At 41.0% G+C, this 18972-nt stretch overlaps 1 protein-coding gene across 5 annotated transcripts in view; it reads right to left on the minus strand.

Annotated features, from left to right (window-relative positions):
• LOC111872695 (phospholipid-transporting ATPase ID) overlaps positions 1–18972 on the minus strand; it is a 242203-nt gene that overhangs the window by 53013 nt on the left and 170218 nt on the right. For all 5 annotated transcript variants that reach the window (XM_023866826.2, XM_023866825.2, XM_023866824.2 and 2 more), the window contains 3 exons: positions 10268–10480; positions 6689–6894; positions 3573–3728 (listed from right to left, as the gene is read on the minus strand). In XM_023866826.2, the coding sequence (XP_023722594.1) occupies positions 3573–3728; positions 6689–6894; positions 10268–10480 (575 nt within the window). The remainder of the gene's footprint in view (positions 1–3572; positions 3729–6688; positions 6895–10267; positions 10481–18972) is intronic.

An 18972-nucleotide genomic window follows, 5' to 3' on the forward strand; every position in this document is an offset into this window, starting at 1 on the left:
TTAAAGAATTAAACTGTTATAATTTGGAGATCAACACAGGACCACATCCAGTTGGTGGAGACGTAGAATATAGCTAGAAAGCAGGATGATAGATAAGATTAAGGTTATTCAGAGCCAGTGCTCTCTAAACAATCTGTTTACTCACTGTCAAGTGCTCTCTCCTCATTTTAAATAGTCCATTAATTGTATATGTCTAACTTTACTGTTTTCATCATAAGAAGAACTGTAGGGTTCCCTATGATATATATATATTTACAAGACAGGATATTCTTCGGCTACAAATGATTAGACATGTATCTTACACACCTCAGTTGTGCATGGTACACCTCAATTACAGAAAAATGAAGATGAAATTGCACCAGTATAACTCTTACACCTTATGTTTGAGAAATTAATCTTTAAAGGTAGAATATACAATATATTGACACCCAAGTAATCTGGAAACTGGTGAATGTCCAATATAAAATGAATTCCAGCGTCTTCTTTTTGTACAGCCCTTCTGGTGCCCTGTGTATGTGCTGAGGCCAAACAAAGCATGGAATTTTACTCTGCAAGCCTTCAAATTTATCTCTGTACAGGGAAGTTCTTACCTTTGTTGACTGGTTCACAGCTCTGCACTTCATGGTGACTGGTACACCGCCATCTATGAGGCACACACAAATTTTGCTGACGAATCAATATGACTGTTGGTCAATAGCATTTGGAACGAAGTAGCAACAAATCGCAGATCACAGGAGGTGTTGAAAATGATCTCCCCGTTAATCACAGATCGATCTCACCTTCAATGACAGACTGCAGAAACCAATTGCAAAAAAGAACCCTGCTATCTGGATCATGCAGCTGCAAGGTGTGGATTACTGTTGTTTTACAGTGTCTAAGCTTCAGAAATTTTGTTGCCCTTCTTGCACTAGACTCTGACACTACAGTCTCTTAAGCTAGATATTTTTAGTGATTTTCTAGGTGTATGATAAAGTCTGGCTCCTATGTTATCTAACTTTTCCTCAGTAAGCACTTGGCACATATATATTATTGTTTCTTGTCTATTAAGCGTCCCGTTGATCTAAGTTTGTTCACCAAATTGTAAATTGTTTGACTGCTGGTAACTCTTTTTCATCATGAAATTTACATTGAAATTTTCATCAACATTTTCTAGGAGATCCGTATTTCATGCAGGTGTCATACAGCAATACATGTTGCTCTAAAGAATACTTCACCACGACAGAATACACTGCTGATGAATTTTAACTGAGAACAAACAGCTAATGGAGTTGATACTGCCACCCACTACTTACAAACCATAAAAAAATTCCAATGCATGAACCTCACTACTCACTGTGAAATATAATGCTGCCAAGCAGTTAACAAAGTTAATAACTTTCCTTAATTCCAAATGTTATTGGCCATCAGACATACTGATTCATCAGAAAAATTCAGATGTGCCTCATAGCCAGCTGTCCACCAGTCACCATAAAGTACTGAGCTGTGAATTGGTCAAGAAAGGTAAGAACCTTCCTGTACATTGGACAAAAGATGCAAAACCTAAGGACAAAACTATATCATCAGCTTCAAGACGTGGACCTTCAGGTCTGTTCTGTAACAACTATCCTTCCATCTCTTTCTAGGCCTTTCCATGTCCCTTCTCCCTACTGATTTATGGTACAGGATGACAAAATCATTTACACATTATAATCGTATATAAAATAGTATGTGTCAATAATACTAAATATGGCAATGGTATGAAACATTGAGGTTACATCCAACAATTTCAATGTGGACAGAGTCTATACTTCTTCTCAAAAATAAAATACAATAACAATAATAATAGTAACTTGTAGGATTAAAACCTTATGCAATAGGACAGTAGATGTGAGATCTGCTCAGAACTTCTTATTTGTATACTACTTTTTATCATGCTTTTAGCATTACATAACATTTGCATGTTCTTCACCTTCAAAATGCCTATTAATTTATGGATTAATCTGAATAAAAGAAAACAAAAATGTGCATTGAAGCTAGAGTCTAGACATCTCTCAGCAGACAGAGAACCAACATGTAAACACGGGAAGCGATAGTTTGTGAGAACATCTTACATCAGGGTTTTCCTATGACAAGTGTCATTTAACACACTATTAATCTGAGAATACTAACACAAGGAAATATGTATGTGTGTACATATGTAACATTAACATGTACGTCCATCTGTAATGTTCACACCCACTGTTGCTTCAATGAACTGAGAAGACACATAATTATGACTATATTTCTGGCAGAACAGATTATGCATGTAACATACTTTTAATTCACTTCATAAACACATCCTGTTTTTGGGAAATGTTTGCATCCCTATGGAGCACTTACTAAAACTGCTATGACCTTCTGTCTGTACACATGAACTAACTTGAGAACTCCTGAGCAAATCTTCATGAAATCTGGTACTGGGGAGTTCAAAATTTGTGACCTATTAAAATGTTTGTTAAAAAATCAGACAACAATAATAGGCATTTCACACGAATGTCTACACATATTAACTCCTACACCTTCACTTAATTCATGTCTAAATAACTAAAAATTTACAACAGCACAAAATGTTTCGACGAAAAATGAAATACATATTTTATGGTCAATACATCTTTCTGTAAGTCTTGTGGTTCCTGTGATAATTAAATGACAGTGAGTGAATGCACCAGAACTGTTATATACTTAATTAACATGAATCCAATACACGTACTGGCACTACATAAATCCAACAGACATTTAACAAGCAACAACAAGAAGTATTAACCAGATGATAAAATAAAAAGGAGTTTTTTATTGCAAAATTTAAATATTTACAATTTTAACTTATTTTATTATTATGATTGTATAAATTAGTACACCAAGAGCCTTAACAATTTTAAAGCAAGTTCCTTTTACTGTTGAGCCTCTTACAATTACCCTGAAAGGCTGAAACATATATAAGGCTAACTGCAACCAGTCTGATATGTACTCAGGTTGCATCACTATTAATGAGGTGAAAATCTGGAATAACAAATGTGACCTACATGTGCATTAATATAAGATAAATTTTAAGTAAATTAACCATTTGAGGTAGAGCAATTTACCAACTTAACAGAGAAGCTTTTCTCAATGTTTAACCAATATTTATTATCAATAAGAGAAATCGGGATTTATTCACAAAGGAAAGCCTTCTTAAAATTAAGGTAACAAGCAGTTATCTGAAACTGAATAACCTAATTTAACAATTCATTCAAATTAAATAAGTGGATAGCACTCCTACATTACATTTGGTAGGTCCTTGGTCCTTGGCTCAGAAATCAGTCTGCATGTCTGAAGTTTTCCTTACTCTCTCCAGGAAAACTGCAAAAATCTTACCTCAAATTTGGCCCGAACTACTTCCTCCCGCATCCTTTCCAAGAAGTTATTCACTAATAATTCTATGTGTGATACTGAGAAGAGTCGTTAAGTGAACCATAAATAAATAAATATAACATACAATGGGCAAGGCAGATAATTCGTTGCTCAATATAATTTCTTACCTTCCCAGGATATGAATATCTTTTATGAATAATTACCTCTTTCCTTTCCAATCTAATGTCCCTTCGAACTTATTTAGAAGATTATTTGGTGTTTCACAAACAATCTCCCCATTGAAGGCCCCTATTAACGAGTCATCCTGACTCATTTCTGCTGTCTCCACGAGGCACTGGCGGCATTTCAAGTTTGTCTCCCTGTAATTTAAGATATAATAATAAATACTGGTGGGAACGTTGGATATTTTACATAAATGATTATAACACTACAGGTTCAAATCCTGACTTCATATTACAATGGTTCACCAGTCAGATGTAATCATGAAAATTATCTTTCTCTTGATTTAATCAATAAGTATGGTACTACTGCTTACATGTCATTTAATGCCATATGCAACTCTATCATTCAGACAAGGAACAAGAATGTAATTCAAGGAACACACATTATCCCACGGAAGTGATGCATTATTTTTATGAAGTTTGCAGGAATGTGATCTCCACCGGGGATGACTGTCACTGCAATCACAATTATCAAGCAGGCCCAAGAATGCCGTAATGAAGCTTCTACTTGAAGAAAGCAGTCTTCTGGGATTTGGCACCGTGTATATGTGGTGTTAAATATAATATTGTTAACCGACGTTTCGGAGGAACGTATCGCCTCCATCTTCAGGGTTGAAGAAGTATAGGTAAATCTGCAAGCGACAACACTGTGAGACACGGTCAAGCAGACTAAAGAACATACCGTTGAGCAGAGAGGGAAGGGGATGAACTGCAAGTAAACAAGTGAAAGCGGTGGTGTGGGAGGGGTGGGGGAAGGGAGCCGGGACAAGCGTGATTTTGTGTAGGGGAGAGTGTAGCAAGGTTAAATGGCTGGGCTTTAACTGTGAGCTGAGGGTGGGGGGTTGTTATGTTGGTTGGTCATGGCCTTGTGGCTTCCTGGATCTGGCGTCATATCCCGGTGGGTGTTTTTAAGAGAACAGATAAGGGGTTTCCAAGACTTGCTGAGACGAAACCCATCCTCTCTGTTCATATTCCCTGGATGCAGTTCGATCTCAATGGCTTCCCTAATGATGCGATCCATATAGCGCGTCTTGGTGGCGAGGATGGAGGTATTCTGAAGCTGAATGCGGTGTCCCAGTTCGATGCTGTGTTCAGCTACGGCCGACTTGTCCGGATGTTCGAGACGGATGTGCCGCTGATGCTCCTTCAACCTCGTGTCCACGGAGCGGCCTGTCTGCCCAATATAGACTTTCCCGCACTCGCATGGGATACTGTATACGCCCGGTGTCCTTAGGCCCAGGCTGTCTTTAACCGGCCGGAGGAAACTGGATAATTTGTATGGAGGCAGACCTACTGCTTTGATGTTGTGCCGGGACAGCACTCTGCTGATACGGTTGAATATGGTCCCGACATAGGGAAGGAAGGCGACTGAGCCCGGTTTGTCTTCAGGCCGGCTGATGTTGGGCCGACGGTTGAGAACTCTGTGGATCTGCCGGTTGTTGTATCCGTTCTTCTTGAATACATCCTTCAGGAGCAGCAACTCCGCATGTAGGCTGTCTTGATCACACAGTGCTCTGGCCCTGTGCACCAATGTAGAAAGTGCAGCTTGCTTGTTGGAAGGGTGGTGGTGGGACGCAGCGTTAAGGTACAGGTTAGTATGGGTGGATTTGCGGTACACTCTATGGCCCAGGGAACCGTCGGGTCTCCTGTAAATATCTATATCCAGGAAGGGGAGGTGGCCTTCAGTTTCAGTTTCCATAGTGAACTGGATGCACTGGTTGATACTATTTATGTGGTTCAGGAAGTCCTGGAGCTTGTCGGGACCGTGTGACCAGATGACGAAGGTGTCATCCACGTAGCGAAACCAGCAGCGGGGCTTGTGTGGGGCCAAGTCAAGTGCCCTCTCCTCGAAGTCCTCCATATAGAGGTTAGAGATGACCGGTATGTTCTTTAGTCTGCTTGACCGTGTCTCACGGTGTTGTCGCTTGCAGATTTACCTATACTTCTTCAACCCTGAAGATGGAGGCGATACGTTCCTCCGAAACGTCGGTTAACACCACATATACATGGTGCCAAATCCCAGAAGACTGCTTTCTTCATAGTCACCGCCGTGAAAGCCTCAAATCTTACAAGCTTCTACTTATTTGTTTAGAAATAGAATAATTTCCCTGATAATATCTTAAGAGGTTACTGATAACTCATTTGGACATTATGAAGAATATTAACCTGAGATTACTATTCTGTAGACAGAAGAGCTTGGTAGTTCAGTGAGAAAAGAGAGCAAATTAATGATGACAATGCTATTCTAGTAGTAGGGAATACTTTCAAGAACTTTCATGTACAACAAGACAACCATAAAATTTATTTTCACAATATAACAATTTATTCTAGATAAGCCTGTTCCTGTATTCCAAGCATAAATTATGTGATCAAAGTAAATACGAGAATTATTCCTTAGCTGTAAATGTATATTGCTGGTGAAGCATCAAAGTCTTCATCATATAACTTTGGTGGGTGGTTAATAAATTATTTGGAGAGATAATAAAGGTCACTATAATTAAACACGGATTTCAGAAGGGAAATATACACATCTTTACAACAAAAAATTTCATCAGAGAAGTTAAACTGTTAAATGTTGATTTCACACCACCCCCCACCCTCCTCCTAAAGCAGAGCTATCCCTGCAACAGGCACCAGGGATGTGAGACATCAAGGTTCCGCACTTTTAGACAATCGGCTCACAGATGGCAGCGATATCAGCCACATCTGCTGGCTGCCCTTAACCGTCAGGAAGACTCCAGGTACCTATTTCTGTTAGAGGCCAAGTCGGCCCCAGGGCCATAACACGGCTGAAAGGATTAGGCCATTTCAAAAATCCAATGACCTCATTGGGAATCAAACCCACATGATTTCTACATACATTTTCTGAGAGTACTAAGAAGACAAGAGTACTCAAAGTCACTCTGTACCGTTTAAAACGGGTTGCTGACACAAAGCCCCATTAAACTTTTTGCTCTCCATGCAAAGAAGAGGGGTGAGAACAGAACGAATCTATTATTCTATGCTTGTCTTTCTTGGATCAGTTATTGTAACACGTGCGCACGCATGCATGCGCGCATGATACAATTCATTGCCTACTTAACCAAATGTTATCTTACCCATCCAATTCTGCTGTCTCGATGAAACAGAGTCCATTGGGTTCACTAGTGGAGAGCAACAATACATCAGCTGCCACAAACTGATCATTCTCCATCCGAATGACATCACCAACTTGCACCTCTGCCCACTTCTCTTCCACCAGTCTTCCATCTCGCAATGCTTTAGACCGTCGATTGTTCACTTGCGAGTCACTCATATGACGCTGCTGCAGAGATTAATTAGCTGTTACTTACTTACTTACTCATGGAGCCGAGCCCTTCTGGAGGAGCCGCCAATTCTGCAGCTACTCAAGAATTTCCCCGCATTTTATGCAACCCAAAGGTTCATTACCGTGTTCACAAGAGCCCTTCACTGGTCCCTATCCTGAGCCAGATCAATCCAATCAATACCATCCCATCCTATCTCTCTAAGCTCCAGTTTAATATTTATTTAATATTTTAATATTAATCTGTTACTAAACAACCCAACTCATAATTCTATCACATACAGACAACATTAATTCATTACATGTACACATATATATGAAGAACAAAGGAGTTCGTTTTCAAATTAATAAATAATTGGTCTCAGTACGTCAACACATATCAAAATGAGCATCTGCAACAAAGTCATGTCATAACAATATAAATTAAACTGTTAAACAATGAGTTCTGGTTAAATTCATAAAACTTACATTTACAGATCAAAGGCTTCCAATGTTAATGACATACACATATTTACATAATGCCAACTTATAATCCAACAACAAATGCAACTCTGCAGATGCCGGATGCAGACAGAGATGATCACATGCTCTGATTCAAGTCGAATAAGTATTGCACCCAATATGGCAGTTTGACATGTCATTTTCATGGAAACTAAAAGCAGAACTAATCTAAGTTTATTATGAATAAAGTCCGAAGATGGCTGCAATAAACAGCGGTGTTTCAGCGAGTATTATAGTTTGGCTCTGCCAAATAAAGACGCCTCCAAGACAACGACAATAGGACTCTTTACGATTGGACCAAGAAGTTATTCATCTCTCCCTATTGCACAGAAAGGAGTTAGAACTAGATCACTCTTCGTTTTACTATTTTCTCCTCATGTAACAACATATGATGCTTAAATTCTTTAAAAGAGCAGTTACAGATTGCTTCCATCATATGCTAACTCCATGCAGCTTAGTCCTTGAGACGCTGTCAGTTGTTCACCTATTCAAGAATTTCCCCCATCATCATATGGGGCCAGAACGTTGATTACGGTGTTCAAAAGTGCCTCCAATGGTCTTTATTTTGAGCCAGATTAATCCAGTACATACCACCCCATCATATCTCCAAAATTCATTTCAATACTATCCTCCTACCTATGTCTAGCTCTCCCTAGTGGTCTTTTCCTTCTGGCTTTCCCACCAAAATCACATATGCATCCTTCTTCTCCCCCATGCATGGTACATGCCTTGGCCATCTCATCCTCCCCTGAATTGATCATTCTAATTATACTTGGTGAAGAGTACAAATTATGAAGCTTTTCATTCAGCAGTTTTCTCCAACCTCCTGTCACTTCACCTCTTTGGTCCAAATATTCTGCTTAGCACCCTGTTCTCAGTCACCTTCTGTCTATGTTCTTCCCTTAATGCCAGAAACCAAGTCTGACACCCATACAAAACCACAATCAAAATTATACTATTGTACATTCTAACTTTTGTGTCTTTAGACAGAAGGTGAAAAGACAAAAGGTTCTAGACTGAATCGTAACAAGCATTACTCAAATTCAATCTCCTCTTAATTTCCTACTGAATTACATTTTGATTTGTTACTGCCTTTCCCAAATATGTGAACTGTGCCACAATTTCAAAGGGTCTATTAGCTACCTTTACGTCATGATTTTGCCCTGCATACTGGTAACAAGAAATCAACATACACTTACTTTTCTCTGCATTTACTCCTAGATCAACCTCCTTACTAGTGTCAGTTAAAAGTTTCTGTGTTTTTCTTTATGTTAGCTATGCTATCTCCCAGTAGATTCACATCAGCAGCTGATGTGTCCCATTTAATTCTAGTCACACCCAGTTTTCCTGGACCTTCCTAATGGCATATTCTAAAGAAGAGGTAAAAAGCAGTAACAATAGATCATCTCCTTGTTTTAGACCACTTTGAATAGGTAAGGTATTAGATAAATGTTTACTTATATGAACTTTACTACAGGTTTCGTTTAAACACATTTTAATCAGCCTAACTAGTTTCACCAGTCAGAATTACTGGGTTTTGGACTTTTTCCATCGTTACCTTATTTTGTCTTTCATCTTTGTTTATGTGTGTTTGTTTGTTTGTTTCCATTCTTTCTGGTGTTTATTTTATAACTGGACTTGGACTGTTGATTAAGCATGTAAAAAAAATAAATAATTGAACTGAATTATTATGCACATTCTATCAAGCTGCCTTTCTGGAACTGTTAAAGTCCATGGCAAGCACAGTCCCTGAAAATCCATAGCATTCCTCGAGAGTTATAGTACGAGGGTTGGAACTTTAATACTGGCAACTATTTATTTACAACTGATACAAAACAGATGCATGTTTTGAAGTTTACTGTCCTTCAATGTAGGCACCAGCATTGTGTACAACCCGCTGCCAGCGATGTGGAAGTCGTAGGATACCTTTAGCAGTGCCTGTTGTGTTGATAGTTCGAATGGAGCAGTCTACTGCCTGAAGAATCTCTGAAACAATTCTGAAGCGAATGCCACGAAGTGGTTCCTTCATCTTAGGAATCAAGTCAAAGGCACAAGGGCTAAAGTCCGTGGAGTATGGTGGATGGTACAGCACTTCCCAGCCCCACTGATCGAACAAATCAGCCAAGCTTGCCATTTCTGCATTTCTGTCAAATCATGTGGAACCCATCATGATGCAATTTTTCTCATGTCCAGGCATTCCTTCAGAATGTCAAGCACAGTCGTATGCGCTAATCCTGTCTCTCGGGCCGGCTCATGAATCGTATGGGGTCGATCACTCTCCAGTAATGCAGAAAGAGCATACACTTTTTCACTGACATTAGGATGAGCTGGCCAACACATGTCTGCCACATTTTGGTGTCCCTCGTTGAAGGCTTTTACCCACCTTGCCATTGTTCTGTAAGGCAATGCAGATTCCCCGCAAGCCTCTTGAAGACCCTGATGACACTATCGTGCTGTATGGCCTCTGGAACATTCAATCTTTATCCAACTCCATTGTTCCTGTTTCAAAAACATCGTGACAACACTACATTAGACCACCAGCTAACACGAGGCTCTGTTCTTCTCGTCACTGCACATGCGCCTGATGTGTGGAAGGGAAAGTCCATTTGCTCTGAGGTAAGGTAGGTATGTACGAGTAACTAACGTGTGGTATAAGCAACAGTATTTGGTTCTGTTGCATGGCATTTCTACAGCAGTGTTGCCACTATTAAAGTTCCAACCCTCATAAATAAGAGCGGATCATCACACAAGAGTAATCAGTGGATGGTGTTCCTACAGATGGAAACTGTCAAACTTTCCAATTGAATATTCAGTGGGCTTTCAATAGTTCTCTTTAGTACTTGCTATCAACTGGTTGTTAATTGTCACTTACAAAATCATCGTAGGCATCTTTTACTGCAGTGAGTGCCAGCACACCAATGAGAGGCACAGCAGTGGTGATTGGGGTTAGAGAACTGATGGCTGGGATCACCTGCAGCACCAACAAGCACAGGAAGTAGAAGTTGGCAAGGCGTTGGAACTGCTCAAACAGGTTCAGTGGCAGGAACGTCAGCACACTGTATTTGGACGTCTTGATGTAGTTGCTCTGTAAATATAAACAGAGGGTTAATTTCACAGTCATGGAATTCAGAAGAGCACTAGAAATGATGTGAAAATGTGAAGGCAATGATAGTGACAATTATTTGGCCACAAAGTCCCCAACAACGCTGATATACACTTACTAGATTACACAGTGCCACAAAACACAATATTCATACTATATACATTCCTAGGTCTTCAATCGAGATTCTTATACGATGAGACACTTGTGAGGAAACTGACAAAGCTTGCAAATAACATGACAAGACAATGGATAATGTCCAAAAACATAATATTTGACAAAGCTTGATTTGAATTTCAAATACAACTGGGGTATATGTAACTGATAAGAATCAAACTTAATTTGACTGTCAATTTTTGGTGTCATCCCCAATAATAGAATCTCATCAAAATCGGTTCAGAAGGCTTGGAGATGAAACATGCAGATGACATACCTCCCCGTTATGCGTGCACTTTACGTATGGAGTGCATAAAAATGGAAACAATGAGTCCCCTTCTTTCAGATTATGATGAATACAAAAAAGAAGTATCAGACAAATGTTTTCCAGCATAAACTAACTACAGGTTTTGTCAAAACACATTTATTTAGTTTTATGCTCTATATTCAAATAGAAAAAAGATGACAGAATTATGTTCCGAAACGCTGCACTTCTTTCTTATCACGAGAATGGGGGTAAAAAATACTATCATACAATAAAAATTCTGTCCTTTATGGAGCCCGAAGGTTTAGTACTGTATGCACAACAGAGAGCCACTGGTCCATATCCTGAACCAGACGAATTCAGTCTATACATTCACATGTTATTCCTCTGAAATCCATTTTAATATTGTGACATGTATACCCAATTGTAGGCAACTCCCAAAATACGCGCACGCAATAATAGACAAGGTATTTCAAGAAGCGTTTTCTATATGGCCAGCGCCACAATAGAAATCAGTCGCAGAACAAGAATGAAATTGGAGGGAGTCCTTGGCTGTCAAGGAAGAAGGGTTTGGTTGAAGATTGACTGTGAGTTATTGTAACTGACTGTGATTACGAGAGATTGTACAAGGAGGCAGTGGCGTGCCGTGCAAGGAAGCAAGGGAAGAATTGCTTCCGTAGTTAAGAAACGAAAAGAAAAGAAGAAATACATAAATAATTCAATTCAATAATAAGGATTTGAATATTGTCATTTACCGCGCGTTCCTGCTCAAGGTCACATGCCTCCTCCTTCCTTCCCTTGCTTGGTGTGACGGACCAAGTTTTCTTCGTTATTCTCCGTAAGAATTCGTCGCACATGAAGTGGGCAAGGTAGCAAACTTGCGGTTTGCTGGCTTATGCCTGTGACATGGAAGCGAAGGCCTGTGTTCTTTCAATGGTTATGTGAAAATTAACTGTTTATGCGTGATTTCAGTCTTGTTGGGTGTTATAGGTAACCTTAAGTTTTATTAAAACATTGTAAGTGTATATTTAGATGGCGTAAGATTGTATTTGTGATCGTATTTGGACGCATCAGAAAGAAGCCATCTGCGTTTAAGGGAAACAAATGCACTACTGCAGTTCAGGGGCAGGGGCATGATTAGACTATACGCACAGGGAACAGCTAAAATTAATGCTGGCAGACAACGCGACTGCGACTGTGCAATCGAAAGCCTTTTAAAACGGGGGTTTAATAGCAGGGACTTTTCTGAAAAGAACAATTATAGAAAGACATTGACATGCGAGTTGCCAGAACTTAAAGCACAAAGCAAATTATGTGTGAGGAAATTTCATTTGGAACAGTATTCTAAAACAGAGTGGCTATCCGGTTGCGGTAATATAGGAAAATTGTTTTGTTGGCTATACCTATTGTTTCTCAATGAAAAAAATGTATGGCACAAGACTGGGTTTGGTGATATCAACAACCTTTATATAGCACTGAAACGACATGAGAACTCTCAGACTCACATTATTTCAACAGTGCAACTTGTTATGTTCCGGGAAATCTCGAATTGACTGTCAACTTGACAATCAAAAGCGCCTGACGATACTACATAGAGAAATAATGAAACGCTAGATTGATGTCATCTGCCATTTAGGAAAGTGGCAACTTGGCCTCCGTGGTCATGACGAAAGCGTGGATTCTATCGACCGAGGTAATTATGTGGAATTAGTTCACTTGTTGAGGAAATATGATCATAAACTCAACGTTCACCTTGAGAACAGTACAGTATTTACAGGTTTATCGAACAGAATACAAAACGACCTTATTAACTCAATAAGTGACGTAAATTTTGGTGAGTTGATTGCTATCAGTTCGTTTGTTAGATACCACTGCTTCCCTTACCAAAAATAGTACCGCACGCCACTGCAAGGAGGTGTTAATAAATCGAATCATCCACTCCAAATCCAGTTATTATTAGTCATGCAGCCATATATTCGTGACAATATTACCCTCCACGTGCAGGAATGGATTCCAACCACTGCAGTGGCAGTCCTTCCTACACTTTCACACAGTGGCGCTTCTAACAGGTTGGCCTCGTGTTAAGGCGGCTGACTTGAAATCAGAGTTTAGCTCACTGGTATTATAGCCATGGGCTCCGAATATCCTGATGTTCTTTTGCGAGTGTTCTCAGTCCTTCCAAACAAATGCCAACACACTGAAATGTGTAACATACCATGACTGTTACCTCTCCATTCTCCAACCACAGTGACAAAACCAGCGCTGAATCCCAGAGCAAAACACATATCCACTGCTGGGAACTCGTACAAAACCGATCCCTGACTGCTGAAATGTAATTCCATGGATAATGGCAATTGAATCTGAGGCACAGCCACAACCGCTGTCTCGTAAGCACACACGTCGTCAGAGACGACGTGTGGATATATTCAAAGTGGATATATCCGGAGGGCAGATGGGCAATGGAATTTTGTTGCGGCCAGGCAATTCTGACACTTCGCTTGGCTGTAGCACAACTATCCAGCGGATATTTTATAACGTTCATATGAAACTTTCTGAGTTGTCTTATCAACTGAAATGAATTGTTTCTTGCTATTTTGTGAAGTTTTCTTTTTTACCGATGTTTGTAACTCGGTGAACTGTAACTCTTCTGTGAGCAACCCACTGGATAAGTATGTCCCCTCAACGGCATGGGTGTAACCCACTATCTCAGAAACGCTCAGAAGCCTGGATGTTCAAATCTTGTAGTTCATCCTAGGTGGAGTTCTTTCTCTAAGTATAATTTTATGTGGAATCGTTCAGATGACAGAGAAGAATGCAACGGCACGTCAAAACTTGAATCCCATTCCTGCAATCCATAACGTCGATGTAAGAAAGGTGAAGGTAAGGTAAAGTTATCCCTGTGCTTAACTAATTAAGCACTACACCATGAAGGCTTATGGGTGAATTTATGTATAGATCCACATACATACCCATTGGATAGGTGGTTGGGTGCACCCCTGAGCCGGTCTGGACGACATGGAGAGAAAAATTTTCACACTACCAGGACTCGAACTCCGACGTTTCGGTCGTCCAGCCCGGCTCTTTGTTGATGTCATTATGATTTAAAATAAATACACTTATACAAGACTGACTGATTAACTGCATGGAGGTGAGTCTTTCTTGAGCAGCCAACAGTTGCTCAGCCACTCAAGAAATTCCCAGCTTTCTATGGAACCAAAAAGCTCATTACAGTATTCATAAGGGAGCCACCACTGGTCTCCATTCTCGAGTCAGATGAACCCAGTCTACACCCCGTTCTATGTATTTCTCTAAGATCCATTTCAATACGGTCCTCACACCTGTGTCTAGGACTTCTTAGCGGTCTCTTTCGCTGAGATATTATCACCAAAAACCTGTATGCACTCCTCTTCTCTTAAATTGTCTCATGAATGAAATTCTGTACTGTCGTTCCCAAATCATACACTTTCAAACAACACACCAAGCAAAATCTACACTCGAAAGTCCTGAAAAAATAGAACATTTCTGTCTCTACAATATGACAAGCGGGAAAACTGAAAAAGTATAAAACTTTTGTTCGAGTCGGAAAAGCGGTAAATAATTTAAAGTTAGGACATATGTTCAGGGTACTTATAAAGCTGAATGAGGAGGCCAGTCTACTAAACTGTGGATCAGAAAGGAAAATTGAGGAAACTTTTTTTTTGTATGTCGGATTACTGACACGATCCTTAAAATACATTCAAAGGAAACTCATCTTCCAAATCATGTGTGCCTACATGAGATATGAGGCCCATGGTGCAGTGAATATTAAAATTCACTGTCGTGTAATTTGGTAAACAGGCATCAATGTTTCGGAGGATCTGCTGTCCTGTATTCAGGACAGAAGAGTAAAGTAAGTTTGAATACTACAGGACGGTTTCCTTGGGGATGGATATAAGTACTTCGCAAAACTGTACCAATTTATACAGCGCATGACTGAAAACAGTACTGTACAGAATATCCAGAAACAGGAATTATATGAAGAAACGTCCTCAGTATATTCTGCAAATTTAATTTACTCATGATTCAACTTTCTTAGGGGAGCAACATGAACACCGCTTCACGGTGCGTGTCTGAAGATCCCTGGTGGGCAGTCAACACTTCGCAGCAACGGCATGACACTTGCATCAGTATGAGGACCTTCTGCGGACTCGGTTTCTCACATCTGTCAGTCTTTGCTACAGCAACAACCACAAGCAGGCTGGTATGGAGATGTTTTAAACTTGTATTCGTAAGACAGCAGGTAGGAATCTCGGTGGATTAACGGATATCCTGAATGAATTCTTAGGCAAATGCCGAAATACATATATCTTCAAACGGGTTAAGACTCTCCTCTTAATACTAGGGCTATTCGGATAGTAACTTCGGTGAACTGTTAACAAAACAAGCAACGAGGAAAACATATTGTGACGTGCGAAAAGAAACCCTCCGTAAAGGTGTTCCCTATTCAGTCCGAGTGCAGGATATAACAGTCCAACTCCGACAAGAGACCAGTAGTAGAACCCGTGTGGAGGCGGGTTCGAATACCTCCACCGTGACCCTGAGAGTAGTGGGAGGCGACGAAGAGGGAAGTCTCAAATTTCAGACAGTAATATATGGTCTCGCGTACCAAGAGACTCGGACCCGAGGAAGACTGCGCTGGCAAGAACCAGCAGCATATACAAAAGACAATACACGTCTTCTCGTCAGAGAGGGCGCCCCCCCCACACACACACACACAAAAGACCGTAACTGTCAAACAGTAATAAAGATCTGGTCGCAAGCCCCAGACGGGTGCTTTAGCCAAGACAGACTGGCCGACTGACCGTCAGTCGTAAAATGAGACTCAGACTCAGGGACCAGTAGAGTTCGTATCCGACAGGAAACCAGTAATTTCGTATCCGACAGGAGACCAGTAAATTCGTATCCGACAGGAGACCAGTAAGTTCGCATCCGACAGGAGACCAGTAAATTCGTATCCGACAAGAGACCAGTAAGTTCGCAACCGACGAGAGCTAATGACAGTTGAGCTCCAAGCAGAGCAGAAGACACTTCACTGAGATTAGCGGCGAGAGTGTATAGCACGGAAGAGGAAACGTCCGAAGCCGCTATAAGTGCGAATAAATGTATATGCGAGTGTAAAGAGTGATCGCCAGTAAATATTGGTCAAAATCCGAGACCCACGTAAAATTTCTTGTCGCGCTGCCTAGGAAACACGCGAAACAATTATAGTAAAAAGAAATACGTACACACTTAAGCTACTTCTCAACGCAGTCACCGACTGAATTGAGGCACTTTTCGTATCGGGGAATAAGTTTTTGTAAGCCTGTGTCAAAGAAGTCTGCCGCCTGTGGGCCTAGCCATGTTTTGACACCTTCCATAAACTCATTATTGCTGAAGCGCTGTGATCCCAACCAGTTCTTCAGGTGGGGAAACAGGTGGTAGTCCCTCGGAGCGAGATCTGGGCTGTGAGGGTGGTCATAGAATTTCCAGTTGAAATGTAAGATTTGAGAATTGTTTCATTTTTTGGTACGTTACACTATCAATCACAAAGTTAATAGAAAGTCCGTCGAGTGAAACAATTTGTAGGTCACTTTTTTATCACTTCTGCCTTACATGTTTCGGTTTGACACAACCATCATCAGAGGCACTTACTACAATTATGAAAACACTGTCGTTGTTTATGATGTTCACAGTTATGTTTGTTGTGTGTGTGTTGAGTACACAACACACAGCACATAGGAAACATCTAACCATAAGCCATACAACCTCAAGCTGACATCTCCCATCTTCGGGATGAATTAACAAGGAGGAGCTTAGCATTTTACATCAAATGTTTTAAATATTTTAACATTAGCGTTTTAACTTAAAAACAGTTTTGGATGAAAAGTGAGAATTCGATAGTGTACTCAACTATCCTAGCAAGTGTTGTGCTTTTACACGTCAACATAATGTAGCAGCGTCCACACAACAAACATAACTGTGAACATCATAAACAACGACAGTGTTTTCATAATTGTAGTAAGTGCCTCTGATGATGGTTGTGTCAAACCAAAACATGTAAGGCAGAAGTGATAAAAAAGTGACCTACAAATTGTTACACTCGACGGACTTTCTATTAACTTTGTGTAAGATTTGAGATTTTCACGGCCGTGACTATGAAGAAAGCAGTCTTCTGGGATGTGGCGCCGTGTAGATATTGTGTTAACTGACGTTTCGGAGGAACGTATCGCCTCCATCTTCACGGTAACAGGAAAAAGAAGAAAATCCGCAAGCGAAGAACCAGCGTGAGCAGGTGCAACTAGACTAATGACGACAATAAACCCAGCTGTATAAGAGTAGGAAGGGAAGGGAGAGGGGCTACATGGGAAATCAGTAGAGAGGAGAGCGGAAGGGTCTGGGGAGGTGGGCCAGTAGGTAGCAGGCTAGAGCAGGTATAGAATATTGTGTCGGGGGAGAACGGCAAGGTTAATGGGAGGGCATTAACCTTTAAGCTTGGGGGTTGCTATGCGAGTCGGACATGGAATTGCGTGACCTTGTGGATCTGGCGTCATGTCCTGGGGGTTTCTTGAGGGAACCGATGAGAGGCTTGCTGAGACAAAAACCCACCTCTCTGTTCATATTGTCGGGATGGAGTTCAATCTCAATGGCCTCCTTAATGATGCGATCCATGTAACGGGTCTTCGTGGCGAGGAATGAGGTATTCTGAAGTTGAATGCGGTGTCCCAAATCGATGCTGTGTTCAGCTACAGCTGACTTGTCCGGATGTTCAAGACGGAAGTGCCGCTGATGCTCTTTCAACCTCGTGTCCACTGAACGGCCCGTCTGCCCAATACAGACCTTGTCGCACTCGCATAGGATACTGTATACACCCGGTGTCCTTGGTCCCAGGCTATCTTTGACCGGCGGGAGGAAATTAGATAATTTTTTTTTGCAGGCAGGCCCACTGATTTGATGTGCCGGGACAGCACTCTGCTGATTCTGTTGAATATAGGGTAGGACATAGGGCAGGAAGGCGACTGTGTCCGGTTTATCATCGGGCCGACTGATGTTCGGACGACGGTTACGAACTCTGCGGATCTGCCGGTTGTTGTAACCGTTCTGCCTGAAAACGTCCCTCAGGAGTACCAACTCTGCATGTACGCTGTCTTGATCGCATAGAGCTCTAGCCCTGTGCACCAATGTGGAAAAAATAGCTTGCTTGTTGGATGGGTGATGGTGGGACGCAGCGTTAAGGGTGAGGTTTGTATGGGTGGATTTGCGGTACACTCTACGGCCCAGAGAACCGTCGGGTCTCCTGTAAATATCTATATCAAAGATTTCGGTCTCCATTGTGAACTAAAGATGGAGGCGATACGTTCCTCCGAAACGTCGGTTAACACAATATCTACACGACGCTACACCCCAGAAGACTGCTTTCTTCCACTTTAAATTACCTAGCAGTGCTCGAGTGCGGACTAGCATTGTGATTGAGGAGCACTACACCGTATGTCAGCATTCCACACCTTTTGTTCTGAATGGCCCTGAACAGTATTTTTTGTTTCGCAATACACTTCTAACGTTATTGTGGTCCCTTGTTGCATGGATTCCACCACCAGCACTCCCTTCCTGTCCCAGAAACCACGTGCCATCAGCTGTCTAGGAGACAGACGTTCGTTTAATTTTTTGTTCCGGCTTGTTCGGTGAATGTGTGTGCATCCACTAATTTGACTGCTCTTTGGTTTCAACATTCACAAATGAAACCCAGCTTTCATCACCTGTTACTCGTACGATGTGACTGAGAATTCGTCGCCATCTTTGTGGGATCATCAAAAAAAAAAAAAAGGCAAAGCCGAAGTCATTCTCTGCGTTTTCTACGCACCTGTGTCATTTTCGGAACACATATTGCGCAAAACTTGTGACAGCCTATTCTAACTATGGTAATCTCGTACAGCACAGTGCGTGAAATTTGTGTAAATTCAAGTGAAGTTCTAAAACTGCAAAGCGTCATCTTTCACAAAGTTCTTTGCTCAATACTTCGAAAAAGATCACTCATTCACTA

Source organism: Cryptotermes secundus, unplaced genomic scaffold (genome assembly GCF_002891405.2).
Source record: "Cryptotermes secundus unplaced genomic scaffold, Csec_1.0 scaffold374, whole genome shotgun sequence".
Taxonomy (NCBI): domain Eukaryota; kingdom Metazoa; phylum Arthropoda; class Insecta; order Blattodea; family Kalotermitidae; genus Cryptotermes; species Cryptotermes secundus.